The sequence below is a fragment of the Sarcophilus harrisii genome, chromosome 6, assembly GCF_902635505.1.
Source record: "Sarcophilus harrisii chromosome 6, mSarHar1.11, whole genome shotgun sequence".
Taxonomy (NCBI): Eukaryota; Metazoa; Chordata; class Mammalia; order Dasyuromorphia; family Dasyuridae; genus Sarcophilus; species Sarcophilus harrisii.
The window spans coordinates 241,441,190-241,457,074 of record NC_045431.1 but is presented as its reverse complement, the minus strand read 5'-3'; the positions used below and the strand labels follow the sequence as shown (position 1 = coordinate 241,457,074).

Here is a 15,885-nt window from a genome sequence, read left to right as displayed (position 1 = left end):
AGGTGCCCCCCCAGGCCCCTAGGGGCAAGGGCCCCCCAAAACCTGGGAGCCTCAGCAATGAGCGGCCCGAGCCATGAGGGAGTTCATGGTGACCATCTCCAAATCCAGCACGTACTCGCGAGGGCCTGTCACGGGTCACAAGAACCAGCAAACCGCGCTTTTGGATTTGGGAGGGGGAGAGCCCTAGGGACCCCTGCCCCCCCAGCCCCACCCCGTCTCAGGGCTTGTGAGCCATTCTAGGGCTCCCTCCAGCACCTCGGCCTCAGGCTTCCCCTCTGACCTGCGGCCCCCCTCAGTGCTGGGGCAGAGGGGGGGAAGGCCCCGGCCTGTTGCTCATCCCAAGGAGGGCTGGAAAGGGCTTCTCCCAAGAACTCCCCTGGTCTTTCCTCCTCCTCACCCTCCTGGAATCCCCTCGTCCTTCAAGACTTATCTCTGGGCCCAGTGGGCAAGATGACCTGAAGTGCTCGGGCTCCCACTGGGGGTCTCGAGCTGCTCACTGACGGGTGTCCTGCCCCCGGGTCGGGGCTTGTGCCCGTCCCCCCACAGCCAGCATTCCCCGAGTTCTCAGAGGGGAGAACCACAGGGGGGCCCTCCGGCCCTCCTGGAAACGGGCACTGCTGCCCCCCCATCCTGCCTGATTGAAGTCTCCCTGGGGCTGCGGATCTGGAAGGCATTGTAGGCCCCGGGGTAAACGGAGGTGGCCTGGATCTGGAACACGTCCGCAGGGACACTGCGCTCCGAGGTGATGCCGAAGGTGGACATGGACAGGGCGCCCCGGCACCGGGGGTCGGACGCTGGGCAGAGGCAACGGCTGGAGGGCCGGGGAGCCGGGGGTCAGGCCAGGCCACCTCCCCCACCCCCCCCAAGCCCAGGAGGTTGGAGGCCCACCTGCTGCGTCCCCCCCGCTCTGCCACTGGCCCCTGGAGCTGGGGCCCTTGGCCACCTAGCTGGCACTGTGCCCGGTCACCCCGACTCGGACGGGGGCGGGCCACTCTCCTGCCCCCTGGGCACATGGGACCCACCAAGGGAAGGTACTAGGCCCGCCGACCACTTGTGGACACCTGACTAGGGGTTGGAGGGGTTGGTTCCCCAGCGAAGCCCCGTGGAAGCGAGCCCTGCCTTCGAGACTTGGGTGCCTGGGCCCACACCCGCCGAGTTGCCGGGGGGAAAAATAGGGGCCTGGGAGCCGGGCGTGTGCCCCCAAAGGCCCCACTGTCCCAGCCCAGCAGACCCTTGGAGAGGCGGGCCCAGAGTTGATCCTTGGGGGGGAGGAGAAGGCCGCCGTTGGAAGTGATACTGGAGAGGGGTGGGGGGTCTGATTCCAATGTCTGGGGGATGGAAATGGGGGGAGGGAAGTTGGGAGAGTCTGGGGGAGGCAGGGGCTGCTGGACTTGGGGAGGCAGGGGAGGGACTGCTGGACTTGGGGAGGCAGGGGAGGGACTGCTGGACTAGGAGTCAGAGGAGGCGGAGCAGACTCCTTTGGGGCTGAGGTGGAGGGAACGGGACAGGGAGCAGGCCCAGAGCAAAGGCCTGTCTCCCAGATTTCCCCCCTGAAGGCTGCCCCGAGCTCCCCATCCTCCTTTTCTCCATCCTCCTTTTCAGTTGGCTAAGCCCAGGAGGTGGGGAGCGGAGCCTGGCACTGCAGGTCGCCTCGGTCATTGGCGGACCGCGAAGACTTCCCAAGAGCTTGGAGATCCAAGGGCCGGGCGACTGGGACCTCCCTGACCCACAGGGCCTGGCCCACCTGGAGAGGGGGGGGCTCCAGGCGCTCCACCAGACGCCTCCCCCTCCTGAATGGAGCTGGGCAGGAGCAAAGCCACGGCTCCTTCGCCCAGCACCGGGCCGGGCCGCCTTCTGGGAGCTACTGCCAGACCGGACGAACGGCCCCCTTTCACTGGGGCTCTGCCCTCGTTTTGTTAATTGACAGAAGAGGCCAGACTCTGACATCTTTCCTGCTCTGACATTCCCTGTTCGAGGTTCTCCTGTTCCATGTTCTATGGTCTCCCCCACCTCACATTCCTGGCATCTTCCAGAGGCCCTCCTATCCACTCTTGGTGTTCTAAAGTCCTCCCGGCCCTGGCGCTCTGTGGTCCTCCCGGCCCTGGCGCTCTGTGGTCCTCCCGGCCCTGGAGCTCTGTGGTTTTCCTGGCCCTAACGTCCTGTGTTCTAAGAGTTCTAAGGGCCCTCCCAGCCCTGCCGCTCTGTGTTCTCGGTTCCACTCCGGCCCTGACGCTCTCTGGTTCTCCCACTTCCCATGGCCCTGAGTCCGGAGCCCAGCAGGCCGGGCCCTGTGTAGCGCCTCCCCGGGGGCAGTGGGGGCCAGTCACCATTGCAGGAGAAGCCATCGCGATGCAGCTCGTAGCCTTGGTTGCAGCGGCACAGGAAGGTCCCATAGGAGTTGAAGCAGCGCTGCTCGCAGGGGGCGCCCATCTCGCATTCGTTGACATCTGGAGGCAGGAGAGGTCAGGCCCTGGGTGGGGGGGGGAGCCCTCGGGCCGCCCACCCCGGCCTCCCGGCCCCTCCCGCTGAGGGTCTCACCTACGCAGGAGCGGTTGTTGGGCCCCAGCTGGAAGCCGGGCTCACACTGGCAGGTGAAGGAGCCGGGAACGTTGACGCAGCGGTGCTGGCAGTAGCGGTAGCGACACTCGTCGATGTCTGGGGGATCAGAGGGCAGGCGTTGCGGAGGGCGGCTGAGCCCGCCTTTGGGGGCAGGGGCCCGGGCAGGGAGTGGCGTCCCCCTTACCCACACACTCGGAGCCCATCTTTCTGTAGCCATCGGGGCAGGAGCAATGGAACGAGCCGGGGAGATTGTGGCACTCTTGGCTGGGACGGCAGTCGTGGAGATCGAGATCACACTCGTCGATGTCTGGAACTCAGAAACGTAGGTCAGAGACGGGCTGTCCGCACAGGGAGACGCCGGCCCTCCCCGGCTGAGCCCCTTCCCGGACCGGGGTCCCTCCCAAGCCCCTGAGACACGGCTCCCGGCGCACCGGCCACGAGGGCCACCTCCGAGCGGTTCTAAGGGCCCTCTTGTGCCCTTGTTGCTTGCAGATTGTACATGATGGAGGCAGAAAAGGGACCAGGCGAGGGCCTTGTGGCCCTTAGTTCTGGGCCTCGGTCGTTTCCATGCCGGGGCAGGCAGTAGGAGGAGGCTTCGGGCCGGGCGCAGGAAGCTCCCGGGGGCCAGGCAGGGCTGAAGGGCAGGGTCTATGCACAGCTCCGAGTCCGCGTGTTTGTGCCCCTGCCCCCAAAAGGAGCGATCCCCACCGGGAAACTGACTTCTTAACGTCATGTTCTAGGGCCTAGGAGCCCTTTCCAGGGCAGCAGAGGCCAGTGAGCCGGCCCCTTTGTACCGAGGGGATCCAGAGTCAGATAGCCCCACCAGGCAATTGGCAGTGCCAGTAGAGAACAGCTTGGCAACCCCAAGGCCAGCAGAGCCCCCACAAAGGCAGCAGAGAAGGGGATGGGAAGGCAGACGCTGCCCAGAAGAGACTTCTGCAGCCTCGGCACCCGGGTCCCTCAAGTGTGGTCTCGGCCACGGGGGCTGCTGGGGCCCACCCTCCACGTGTGCTCTCCCTGACCAGTCATGGGAAGCCTAATGGGAGGCCAGACCCCGAGTGAAAGGGAAACGGCTTGCCACCAAAGGGCTCCCCCCCAAGTGGGCGCCCGAAGTGCTCCGATGGCTTAGGGCTCCGAAATGCACTGAGCCCCTCACGCCTGGAGCGCTTTCTGTGGGCCCTTTTGTGAGGGGTCCCTGAGGGCCGCCTCTGTATGGCCGGGGGACAGGAAGCATGGGGCTTGTGCAAAGGGCAATGGGGTGAGCTGGGTTTCTGGCCTCAGGTGGGGCGGCAAGAGGAAGGAGGGATTTAGAACGAAAAAAGAATTTTAAAAGTGCTTTAAAAAAATAAAAATACCCAACAACCAAAGAGCGGTGGGAGCCATGTCTCTGAGGGTTAGCCCTTGAGCATCTCAAACCCGCCACGGCCCAATCCCGAATATCTCCCTTTGAGGCCCCTTCCAAGTCCCAAGTGGCCCCTCTCACACTCACCCACACAGTTGTCCTGGTCATCGGGCTCGTAGCCCTGTGGGCAGGGATTGGGGCGAGGCGGGCCGGGGGCCGGAGGTCTGGGGGGCCTGGGCCGGGGAGGGGGGCCGCCCTCTGAGTGGACATCGTTGATGACAGCAGCTGAGCGAGGCAGGCACAGGTAGCCCCCGTAGTGGTTGATGCACTTCATCTCCCCCTTGCAGGCATCAGGGATGGTCTCGCACTCATTCACATCTGGGGGCAGGGGGACCCGGGAGACTGTGAGCAGGGGGTGGCTCGGGAAGCAGAGCACCCAAAGCGGGGCGGCCCCCTGGGGGAACCACGGCAGGAGATGGCTGCCTCTCGGAGGGGATGGGGACATGATGGGCCCTTTGAAACCCGGAGGTCCCAGAGTGGTCACAACTTGGGCAGGGATGTGAGCACAGGGACCCGAGCCAGCAGCCCCTGGGGAAACTGGGTTCATCCTAATCTTAACAGCAGCAGGCAGGGGGAGGAGAGAGGTCAGGTCCAGCTTCTTGGGGCCCGTGGGGAGAGATGGGGGCAGGATCCTGGGAGCCCCCAGGCCGGAGCCCCACCTTCCTGAGTATTGACTGGCTACAAGGGAGGACCCTCCCCCAAAGCCTTGAACTCCAGGCCTCTTCACAAATGCCCTGTGTCCTAGACAGAGCCCCACCTATTCCCTACTGACCGTCCCCACCCCAAGTAATGACCTCATGCTGGGAGAGGTCAGTGACCCCAGGGGCAAAGGGAGGGCTATCAGTGCCCAGCCATGACTCAGCCTAGGTTGGCGGAGGCAGAGAAGCCAGCTGGCAGCAATGGCTATTACCTTACAGGGGCTGCTGGGAGGGGACATCCTGCAGGACCATGAAGCCTCTGGTGCAGAAAGGACCAGAAAAGCTGCTACAAACCCCTGAGAAACCAGCTGGCTTTGGGAGCCCAGACCAGGGGCCCTGACCCAGCCCTGGGCCAGTGAGCCTCAAGGCCAGGGAAAAGCATCTTCAAGCTCCATCCCCCCATTAACCTGCCTGCTGGTCCCCACGTCCCACTGAATCTCGTTCCTCCTCCAAACTTCTCGAATTCATCCCCATCCTTTGTCTCTTTTACAAACTTGTCCTTTTCCATCATTTAACCGTGATCAATCCCACCCCCAACATCTCCCTCTGCCACCCTTCCCTCGGCACAGCCATTGCTCCACTGCAGGCCCAGCTGCCCCCTCCTGACCCACCCTCCACACGGACAGCCATGTTTCTAAGGGACCGCTACTCACCTTGATCAGAAACACTGGGTGGCTCCCCCTTATGCTGGCTCCCACCCGCCTCTTGGGCCTCTTCCCCTATTTTTCTCCTTTGTGCACCTTGCCCGTGAGCCAAGTGACCCAGCTCATGTTCCCGGACCTTGGCTGCTGCGGGGGCTGCTCCCGCCCTTAGGACCCCCCAAGAGCCCCCTCCTGCACTGACTTTGTTTTCCTCCTAAATACTTTGGGGATCGGGGCACTTCTCGGTTCCTTACTGTGACCCTTGACCTGGACTTAGTCCCCCACGGACTTGCCTTCTGGATGTAGCCTCTATGTCCCCCCCCCAGGCTGCCATATTATATCTCTGTCTCCATCTGTCTTTGTTTATCCACCCACCATCCATTCACTCATCCATTCATCCATTCATCCATCTGTCCATCTATCCGTCCGTCTGTCCCTCTGTCTGTCTATAACTGTTTGGGTCTGGGTCAGGCTTTTACCCCCCCTGGGGTTTGGGGGGATTTCCGATCCCGGTTAGTTTTGGTGCTTTAAGGTTCACCAACAACCTCAGGGGGTCAGTAGGGTTAGCGTTCCCTGCCACAGACGAAGAAATGGGCCCAGAGGCCGCCAGGGGCTCGCTGTGGCTGATGGGGGCCCAGAGGCCCCTCCCTCTGTGACCCCCCTTGGATAAAGGAGCCCCCAAGATTGCGCCAAAGCAAGACCCAAGCCCCTTCTGGCAGCCCCACCCCCACCCCGCCAGGTGTCTTCCCATTGGCTTTGTTCATAGGAGACAGAGGAGAAAGGCAGCGAGAGGCACATGGGGGAGCCCCCCCACCCAGAGGCTGCCCTTGGCTCTGAGCCAGGAACCCCCCCACAGGTGTGGGGGGGCTTCGTCGTCCCTCCCCGCCCCGGTACTCACCCTTACAGTGCTGACTCTCTGCGTCCCACTCGTACCCGTCCGTACACTCCTAGAGCAGCACAAGGGAAGCCAGAAGCCTGGGTCACGGGGCAGGGAGGCCCAAGCTTTACCCAGACAAGCTCAGGGATCCTCCAAGAACCCTCGGCTCAGGCCGGGATACCGGGGGGTGAGGCCAGAACAGCCGAGAGGCGCCGGGGCCCCAGCCTGGGACTCCCTCAGCTCCCCACCTTTGGGCTTCCCGGGGAGATGGGAGGGGGCCTCTCTGACTGGCCTGACTCTGCCTTCACCTCAGGACCCCGGGGTTCTTTCCCCCGGCCCCGCCCCCCATTTCCTGCTGCTTCTCCCCACCCCCCAGGCCCGTGGCAGTTTCCGGGGTCCCACCATGTAGCTGTCCGGCTCCTCGGGGTCCTGGGGAGACGCGGTGCCCAGAAGGAGCAGCAACAGCAGCTGCCCCCGGAGGAAGGAGACAAGAGGAAGCATCCTGGGGACAAGGGAGGAGAGCGGCCTCAGCCCCCTGTGGCTCCTTGGGGCCCAGTCAGCCCTGCCCTGAAGCCCTGAGTGCCCTCGTCCCGGGCACCCCCCCAATCTCCCCCTGGGGCCCCTCAGCTGGACTCGCTCCCCCCGGGGGAGGGTCAGGCCCCCGCCCGTCACCCCTCACTCCCCCGGCCCGGACAGCGGCTCTCCCTGGGGGGGGGGCCGGGCTTCTTGGCGCCCCCAGCCTCCCCTTGGGCCTCCCCCCTCCTGTGTGGCCGTTTCTGGGCCCCCGCCCCCGGGCCGCCCTCCGCTGACACTCCTGCCCCCGGGCTTTCCTGGGCGCTCTGGAGGTGGCGATTCCCAGCCCCCCCCCCCCAGTTCTCCCTTCGGAGCAGGCTTCCTCCAGCAGCTCCTCCTGTAGGGTCCGGCCCCCCCAGTGCCAGCTGTTCTGCCCCCCCCCCCCGGACGGAGACCGCTGCATCCCGCCGCTCCCCTCCCCCAGCCAGCTGTTCCCCCCATCCAGCTGTTGCGGCCCCTCCCCCAGCAGACTCCCGCCAGGCTGTGCTGCCCCGGCTCACCCGAAGGAAGCGTGGCTGACCTTGGTCCCCAGTGGCATCTCTGCCCTCGGACCTCGCCTTCGGCCTGGCAGCTGAAGGCACAGGACCCCTGCGGTCAGCTCCGCTGGCCCTCCCCTCCCCCACCGCGGCCCCCAGCCCGGGCCTCGAGGGCCCCCCCCCCTCCCCCCGCAGTCTGGGGTCCGCCAGGGCCGGGGGCTCCTCGCCAGGGCGGGGGCGGGGGCGTCCGGGCTGATCTTCTCCCCCCCAAACTTTCCGACCCTCCCCTCCCCCCGCCCCTCGGCCATTGCGCTGAGTCGGCAGTTTCCGCCCGTCCCGGCCCCCGCCCCCGCGCTCCCCGCACTCACTTGAGGCTGGGGCGACCCCGAGCCCACCCCCGCGGCCCCCGGGGTCCGGGCTGCTCCGAGCCTGTGGGCTTGGCGAGGCTCCGCTCCCTGGACAAGCGGCCCCAGGAAGCGGCCGCCCCCGCCCCGCCCCAGCCGCCCGGACCGCACGGATTCCTGAGCCTGAGCCAGGGGGAGGGACCCGCGCCCGAGGAGCCCCCCGGCGGCCGCCCCGCCCAGGGCCCGGGCTGCGGAGCCAAGGCCGGAGGGGGGCGGGGGGGGCCGCCCGCCTCCCGGGATCCTTCGGGCGCCGCTCTCTGAGCTTCCCGGAGCCCTCGCCGCGGTCCGGAGAGCCTGGAGACCCCCAGGGCTCCCGCCCACCCCCGAGCCCGCAGCTTGAACCCGGGAGGCCCAGAGCTCCGCCGTCTGCCCCATTTCTCAGCCCCGAGCTGAGAGATCCCGGCTCCCCGCTCCCCCCAGCCAGCGCCGAGGCCTCAGCCGCCGCCCCTCCCCCACACCGTGCCCGGGGGTCAGGAGCGCCCCGCCCCTCCAGCCCCAGTCGACCAGGTTCCCCTCCCCGCTCATCCCTCCCGGTCCCGGCCCCAGGCCTTGTCCCCCAAACCCCCCTGAGAAGGAACTGGACGATCCCAATTCTCGGCGCCCCAGATTCCGGAGCCCGAGAGGAGACCCCCAGAACCTCCTTCCCCTGAGGGTCTCGCTCAGGAGCCCCTCCCTCCGTCCCAGGCGCCCAGACCTAGATCTCAGGGACTCAGGGGCCCCGTCTTCCCACAGCCTTTCCCCAACAACTACTTCCCTGCCTCCCATCAGGTCCCAGGCGATCAGCTCAGGCTCCGCGCCAACCCCCTCTCCGGCTGCCGCCCCAAGCCCCCCACTTTCCCCTGCGGCGAAGGTCCCATCTACCCCAAGCATTCAGGGCCTCCTTGGACAGGGCCCCAATCAGGGTTGAAACCTGCCCCCACCCTCCCGGCGCCCTGCTCCTTCCGCGGTCCAAGGCCCCTCTTCCCTCCAGCTGCTCCTGGGCTAACCCTGCCCCACCCGTCCCCAACTCAAGCTGAGAGGCCTGGATCCCCACAGGTCCCCGGCCGGAAGCAGGAACTGCCTGTTCCTAGGCTCTTTCCACGGAAGCTCCTGGTGGCCCCTTGCACCTTACCCCCCGCCTTGAGTGGGCTTTCCCCTTTCCCCACAGGCCTAGACTGAGAGTCCTCCGGTGCCAACGGGCTAAGTTCCGAAGGCCAACCTTGGCCTGAGCCTGGCCTCCGAAAAGCCCCATAAGGCGCAGAGGATCACTCCTCTGCAATAAATTCATTCTAGGAAGCTCACAGACGACGAAGGCGGCAACGACAGAGACAAACAGACGACAGGCAGACGACAGACAGGCAGGCGACAGAAGACAGGCAGGCAGGTAGAAGAGAAGACAGGCAGACAGGCGGACAGAAGAACAAACGACGAGACGATGGCAGACAAGACAGAACAGGCGGCAGACGGGCAGACAGAACGGAACAGGCAGGCGACAGAGACAAACGACAGACAGACAGGCGGCAGGCAGACAGAAGAACAGACAGGCAGACAGGCAGACAGAAGGGCAGACAGATGAGACGATGGCGAAGCAGACAGGAGGCAGACAGGCAGCGACAGACAGAGAGACAGGCAGGCAGACAGACAGAGAGACAGACAGACAGAGAGACAGATAGGCAGACAGACAGACAGGCAGGCAGACAGGCAGGCAGACAGAGAGACAGGCAGGCAGACAGACAGAGAGACAGACAGACAGAGAGACAGATAGGCAGACAGACAGACAGGCAGACAGACAGAGAGACAGACAGACAGGCAGGCAGACAGAGAGACAGGCAGGCAGACAGACAGGCAGACAGACAGAGACAAACAGACAGACAGGCAGGCAGACAGAGAGACAGACAGGCAGATAGACAGACAGAGAGACAGACAGACAGAGAGACAGATAGGCAGACAGACAGGCAGGCAGACAGACAGACAGACAGATAGACAGGCAAGCAGGCAGGCAGACAGACAGGCAGACAGACAGACAGACAGACAGAAGGCAGGCAGGCAGGCAGACAGACAGGCAGACAGAGAGACAGGCAGGCAGACAGACAGACAGGCAGGCAGACAGACAGACAGACAGATAGACAGGCAGGCAGACAGACAGGGAGGGTCATGGATAATAGATGGCTAATGATTAGGAAATAAACAGATGATGGGTAGGTGGATGGGGTGGCTAGGGGGCGCCATAGTAAATAGAATGCTGGGCCTAGAGTCAGGAAAATTCATCTCCCTGAGTTCAAATCTGGCCTCAGACACTCACTATGTGATCCTATTTGCCTCAGTTTCCTTATCTTAAAATGAGCTGGATAAAAAAAAAAGTCAAACCATTCTATACCCCTGGCAAGGGAACCTCAAGTGGGGTCCCAAAGTTGGACACGACTGAACAAGCCGAGTCCCCCTTCCCTGGGCTGCTGAATCAGTCCCTTGCCAGAAGATGCCTTGAGGGTCTCTCCAACCCTCCCAGGACTGGTACCTCTCCTTCACTTCCCTGAGCGTAGCCAGACCCTCTTTTCTTCCCTTTGCCAAATGAAATCCTGTGGCTCCAGTAGTTTCAGGTACGACTGTGTTAATTTTCCTTGTTCGTGTGCTTGAACATTTGATACTGACAATAGTTAATATATTTAGAATTTAAAATATCTCCATTCTAAAGCTCATGCAAAGCCAGACTCGAGGGTCACCTCATGGGATAGTACATTTTAGAGGGGAAACTCATTTCCGAGACTGTTCCTCCATTTCCCCGTCCAGGATCACTTCTTGGTTGTGGTGAAGGCACTCGTGTACTCAATGAAACCACGAGCTAGGCCATGGGGGTTACCTGAGACTGAGGGTCACGGTGGAAGCGGTTGGGTCCAAGCTGAAGACAAGTTCGGTCCGGGAACCTGGAAGGCGAGGTTGCTCAAGCCGAACGGGCCTGAGTTGACCGGTTCCGTGGAGAGCTACAACATCTGCTAGAATAACAGTGGAAAAGATGTCACATTCATCCCAGGGAACTGGTGTGCGAAGGCAGGAGGGTAATTGGAATAACAGGAAAGACTACCGGGATTGTATTGCAAAGAGATCATGAAAGAGGGACAAGGACCCACATGTGCAAAAATGTTTGTGGCAGTTCTTTGTGTGGGCAAAGAATTGGAAAATGAGTGGATGCCCATCCACTGGGGAATGGCCGAATAAATTATGGCATATGAAAGTAACACGATAGGATTGTTCTATAAGAAATGATGAGCAGATTGATTTTGGAAGAGCCCAGAGAGACATGAACTGATGCTGAATGAAGTGAGCAGAACCAGGAAGACAGTGTACACGGCAACAAGAAAATTGTGGGATGATCCATGATGGTGGACTTAGCTCTTCTCAGCAAGTCGGTGATCCAAGGCAATTCCAATAAACTTTGGATGGAAAATGTCATCTGCATCCAGAGAGAGAACCGTGGAGACTGAATGCCGACCAAAGCACACAATTTTCACTCTTTTTTTCTTCCTTATTCATGGTTTTCCCCTTTTGTTCTGATTTTTCTCTCTCAATATGACTCATGTGAAAATATGTAAAAAAAAAAATGTTCATGTATAACCTAAAACAAAAATTTAAGGGCAACTGAAAAAAAAAAAAAGAGTAACAGGCAAGTTTAGCATTGATGCACAAAATAAAGCTGGATAGAGACTAATAAACTTTTGTCGAGATAACTCCCTGACCACAGTGACTACACATGGATATCTCCAGATGGTCAGTATAGAAATCAGATTGATTATATGTTTGGCGGCTAAAGCTTGAGAAGCTCTATATAGTGAGTTTAAGGAAACAAGGTCTGGATCTGACTGTGAGTTTCTTATTGCAAAATTCAGACTTAAATTGAAGTAGGGAAACCATCAGATTATATAGGAATCCTTTAGGAATTTGAAGTGAAGGTGATGAATAGATTTAAGGGATCAGATCTGATCAGTAGAACTAGGGAGAGAGGTTCGCAGTGTTGTATAAAAGACAGCAACAAAAGCCATCGCCAAGAAAAAGAAATGCAAGAAAGTAAAATGGCTGCCTGATGAGGCGCTACAAATAGCTGAGGAAAGGAGGACAGGGAAAGGTATACCCAGCCGAATGCAGAAAATAGCAAGGAGGGATGGCATTGTCGTTTGTCCTTCATTTTGGAAGACGTCCCAGATGGTGATGCCATGACATACAAGTGAATTGGATTTATCTGAGGGAGGGCTGTGCAGTCAACAGCCTCCCTTTCTCCTCTGGAGCCATCTGGGCCCAGTGGCCAGATCTAGTCATATTTGCAGAGGTTTTTGGATGCAGTGGGAAACCTTAGACTTTTTTACTTTTTTGAAGTAATTGGGGTTTGACTTGCCCAGGGCCATCCAGTATATCTCTACATTTGAAGTCAGGTCCTCCTGACTCCAGGGCTGGTGTTTCACCCACTATACCATCTAGCAAAAAGAGAGATTTTCTTTCTTTCTTTCCTTTTCTTTTTCTTTTTTTCTTTCTTTCCTTCTTTCTTTCTTTCTCTCTCCCTCTTCCTTCCTTCCTTCTTCCCTCCCTTCCCCCCTCCTTTCTCTCTCTCTCTTCCTTCCTTCCTTCTTTTTTCTTTTAAATAATAGCTTTTTATTTTCAAAATACATGCAAAGATAGTTTTCAACATTCACCCTTGTAAAAAACCTTGTGTTTCAAATTTATTCTTCTCCCCTTTCCCTCACCTCCTCTCCTAGACAGTAAGTAATCCAATATATGTTAAATATGTTCATTTTCAGAAGATTTTCTTAATTAAGCAATGCAAAGAAATAGAAGAAAAGAATAGACTGGGGCAGACAAGAGATCTGTTCAAGAAAATTAGAGCTATCAAGGAAATGGCATGCAAAAATGGACACGATTTTTTTTTTTTTTGAATGCAGGAAAGATTTATTTTGCATTTTTGCAAGAACGGCACCTAGTGTAGACACACCTTTGAAACTCCAAAGGCAGTATCCTGATTCAAAAATGGGCATGATTAAAACCAATCACGATACAGATTTAATAGAAGAAATTAAGGAGAGGTAGCAAGAACATACAAAAGACCTATACAAGAAAGAATTCATCGTGACTGTTAGTTATGGTGCAGTTACTGATCTAGAGCTAAACATCCTGGAAAATGAAGGGGTAAGCTCACAACAAGGCTAGTGAAGATGACAGGATTTCAGTTGAGCTGTTTAAAGTCCTAAAAGTGCTGTACTCAATTTCCAAGCACATTTGGAAAACTCAACATAGGCCATTGGATCGGGAAAAGATCAGTTTATATTTCAATTGTAGAGAACGACAATGCCAGAGAATGGTCCAATTCCCAAACAATTTTGACCATTTTACATGCCAGCAAAATTAGGCTTAAGATTCTGCAAGCTAAGCTTCAGCAGTACACGAACCAAGACATACCCGAAGAGCAGGCTAGTTTTCATCAGGCAAAGGAACTAGAGACCAAATTGCCAACATTTGAAGGATTATGGAGAAAGCAAGGGAGTAGCACAAAAACCAACCAAACAAACAAAAAACCATCTCCTGTTTCACTGACAACATTAAAGCTTTTGACTGTATGGATAACAACGAAATGTCGCAAGTCCTCAAAGAAATGGGAGGCCCAGCTCATCTTACTTGTCTCCTGAGGAAGCTGGATGAGGGCCAAGAAGCAACAGTTAGAAGTGACCCTAAAACAACTGATGGGGTTAGGGCTGGAAAAGGAGCAGGACAAGGCTGTATACCGTCACCTTCTTTTTTTAATTTCTATGCCAGGCCGGAAGAATCAAAAGGTTAGAATTCAGGTTGCTGGGAGAAATATCAATGATCTGAGATACGGAGACAGAAGCGAAGAAGAATTAAGAAGAAATAAAGAAATGAATAAAGACATTATGCACTCGAAGATCAAATACTGAAGCCAAAGCATGCTTTGGCCATGTAATGAGAACACGGGATTCACTGGAACAGACCAGAGATTGGACAAGATTGAAGGCAAAAGAAGAAAGGGACGGCAGAGGAGGAGATGGATATTTAGTGTCATGGAGATGAGGAACATGAATTTGGACAGACTTGGGAGAGAGTGGAGGACAGAAGGGTCAAGGTCAATGGGGTCGCATGAAGTCGGATGCTACTGAACAATAGTAACCCTCCTCATTTACAGAGGAAATGGAGATGTAGAGAGGGGGAAGGCTTGTTCAAGGTCATGCAGATTAAAAAAAAAAAAAAAAAAAAAACCAGATACAGGAAAGATTTAAATTCAGAGCCTCTGATTCCATGGCAACCAAGATTGCCTTCCTCTACCTGATGGATCACTTTTCCAGCATCATAAGAGATCTAAAGGAGGCTCTTTTGCACCCTCTAGTGTTCTAGGATGGCACTGCAGGAAAGGAGGCTGGAGACTCAACAAGGATATTTGAACATTCACCCCGGAGGAGGCTATTTTGCCCAACACTCTCATTTTTCGCAAAGGGAAACTGAGGCTCAGTGAGAGGCAGGGACTCTCCAAAATCACACGGGTAGGTTATGGTAGGATTCAAAACCAACCCTCAAACTCCAGACCCAGCACTCTTTCCACAACCCAGAACCTCAGATCTGAAGGGCATCCTGTCTACCTCTTACCTGGATAGGTAATTCCCTATAATCTCTTGCAAACAGTCATCAATCCTTGACAAAGGAGAGTCAAGGGTGTGGTAGAGACAGCAAGAAAGGAATTTTCAAGGTGATTGTGCTTTTTTTTTTTTACCTTAGAAATGACACGTGTAATAAATTAGAGACTGATTTATTATTTTGTAATTATCTAGATTTAAGAAAATGACCCATAAATGTTAATAGTATAGATAACACTTAAAAGGATGGCACAGGGGCCGCTAGGTGGCGCAGTGGATAGAGCACCTGCCCTGAAGTCAGGAGGAATTCTCAATTCAATCAAATTGATCTCAGACACTTCACACTTCCTGGCTGTGTGACCGTGGGCAAGTCACTTAGCCCCAATTGCCTGGGGGGAGGGGGAGTGTGTTACAGTTACATTTCTTGGAAAGCCGGTTGTTAAACACATTCAGCCAGTCACTGAGGGGAACCTATCATTTTCCAGGGCAGTTCTCCTGCTCCATTTCTGATTGGTACAAAGTCAGGAGATGGAAATCTGTCCCTTTGTAATGTCTGCTCACAAAACTCATCCTTCTGTGTCTTGGTTTCCTCATCTGTCAAATGAGCAGGTTGGATGTATAAGACTCCCATCTAAGGGAGGAGGTGGAGGGAGGGGAAAAGTCGGAACAGAAGTGAGTGCAAGGGATAATGTAAAAAATTACCCAGGCATGGGCTCTGTCAATAAAAAGTTATAATTATTAAAAAAAAAAAAAAGCTATGACAAAATAAATAAAAATAATAAAAAAATTAGCAGGTTGGATTCTATGTCCTTTGGGGGCTCTTGCACCTCTAAATCTACATCCTATCACATGCCACAGGGGAGAAAGCGATCGCACCTTCCCAGCTTTCTCTTCTGAGCCTAACGGTCCCTTGTGCCTTCTGCTGATGCTCCCATGAGGGAGAAGGCCTCCTTTGACGGCTTCAGCCTGTCTGAATTTCCTTCTGAAATGGGCTCCGCAGAGGCGGGGATACTTGGACCATCCCAATATGGAGTCTACAGCTCTTGGAGTCAGTGCTGGCGAGGTAAGGGGACACGGGGTCTGGCAGCTGAGCATCCGAGCTGTGTGCCTAAGCGGGTCAGGCTTCAAAACTGGCCCAAAATGAGCGACTAGATGAGACTGTCCCCACAGTCGTCTCCGGGCCCACCCTTTCCATTTTGGCTCCACTCTCTCTTCCACCTCTGACGGTCCATGTCCCATAATCTCAGGTCTCTGCAACCAGAAGAGCAAGTTCAACAAATACTCACCGAGAAAGGGGGCTGCCCTTCCCTGCACGCGGCCCAGTCTCTGCAGTCGGAGGGACATTCCCTTCGGAGAAGAAGCCCTTCGCTTCTGCCCCATCCCGCCCACCCACCGCCGCTCATGGGTGAGACTAGGCCGAGAACCAATGCTCGCTCCCACCGCCCGCGAGTGTAAAACTTGTGGAGCCTGAGCGGAGCAGCTCAGCTTCCCTCGCCCTCAGCAACCACAGCCACTGAAGGCTCCGAAGAGAAAGTTCTCGCCACCAAAACCCTTGACATTTTCTTTAGGCCACAAATGTTCGTTTTAAACGCTGGGGTGACAAGAAGAGGCAGCCCCTCTGCCCCCGAAACTCTCCCCACGCCCAAGCCTTGC

At 57.0% G+C, this 15,885-nt stretch overlaps 1 protein-coding gene across 1 annotated transcript; it reads right to left on the bottom strand.

Moving 5' to 3' along the window:
- Positions 1-51: 51 nt before the first annotated feature.
- EFEMP2 (EGF containing fibulin extracellular matrix protein 2) lies at positions 52-7,718 on the bottom strand. Its single transcript, XM_031943631.1, has 12 exons — positions 7,595-7,718; positions 7,251-7,321; positions 6,580-6,679; positions 6,199-6,247; positions 4,049-4,279; positions 2,744-2,866; positions 2,539-2,655; positions 2,198-2,447; positions 1,634-1,790; positions 1,036-1,328; positions 635-811; positions 52-136 (listed from the first exon to the last, which is right to left on the bottom strand). Exons 2-12 carry the CDS (start codon positions 7,286-7,288, stop codon positions 52-54), a joined length of 1,620 nt encoding a protein of 539 aa, XP_031799491.1. The 5' UTR covers positions 7,289-7,321; positions 7,595-7,718.
- Between the last annotated feature and the right edge of the window lie 8,167 nt (positions 7,719-15,885).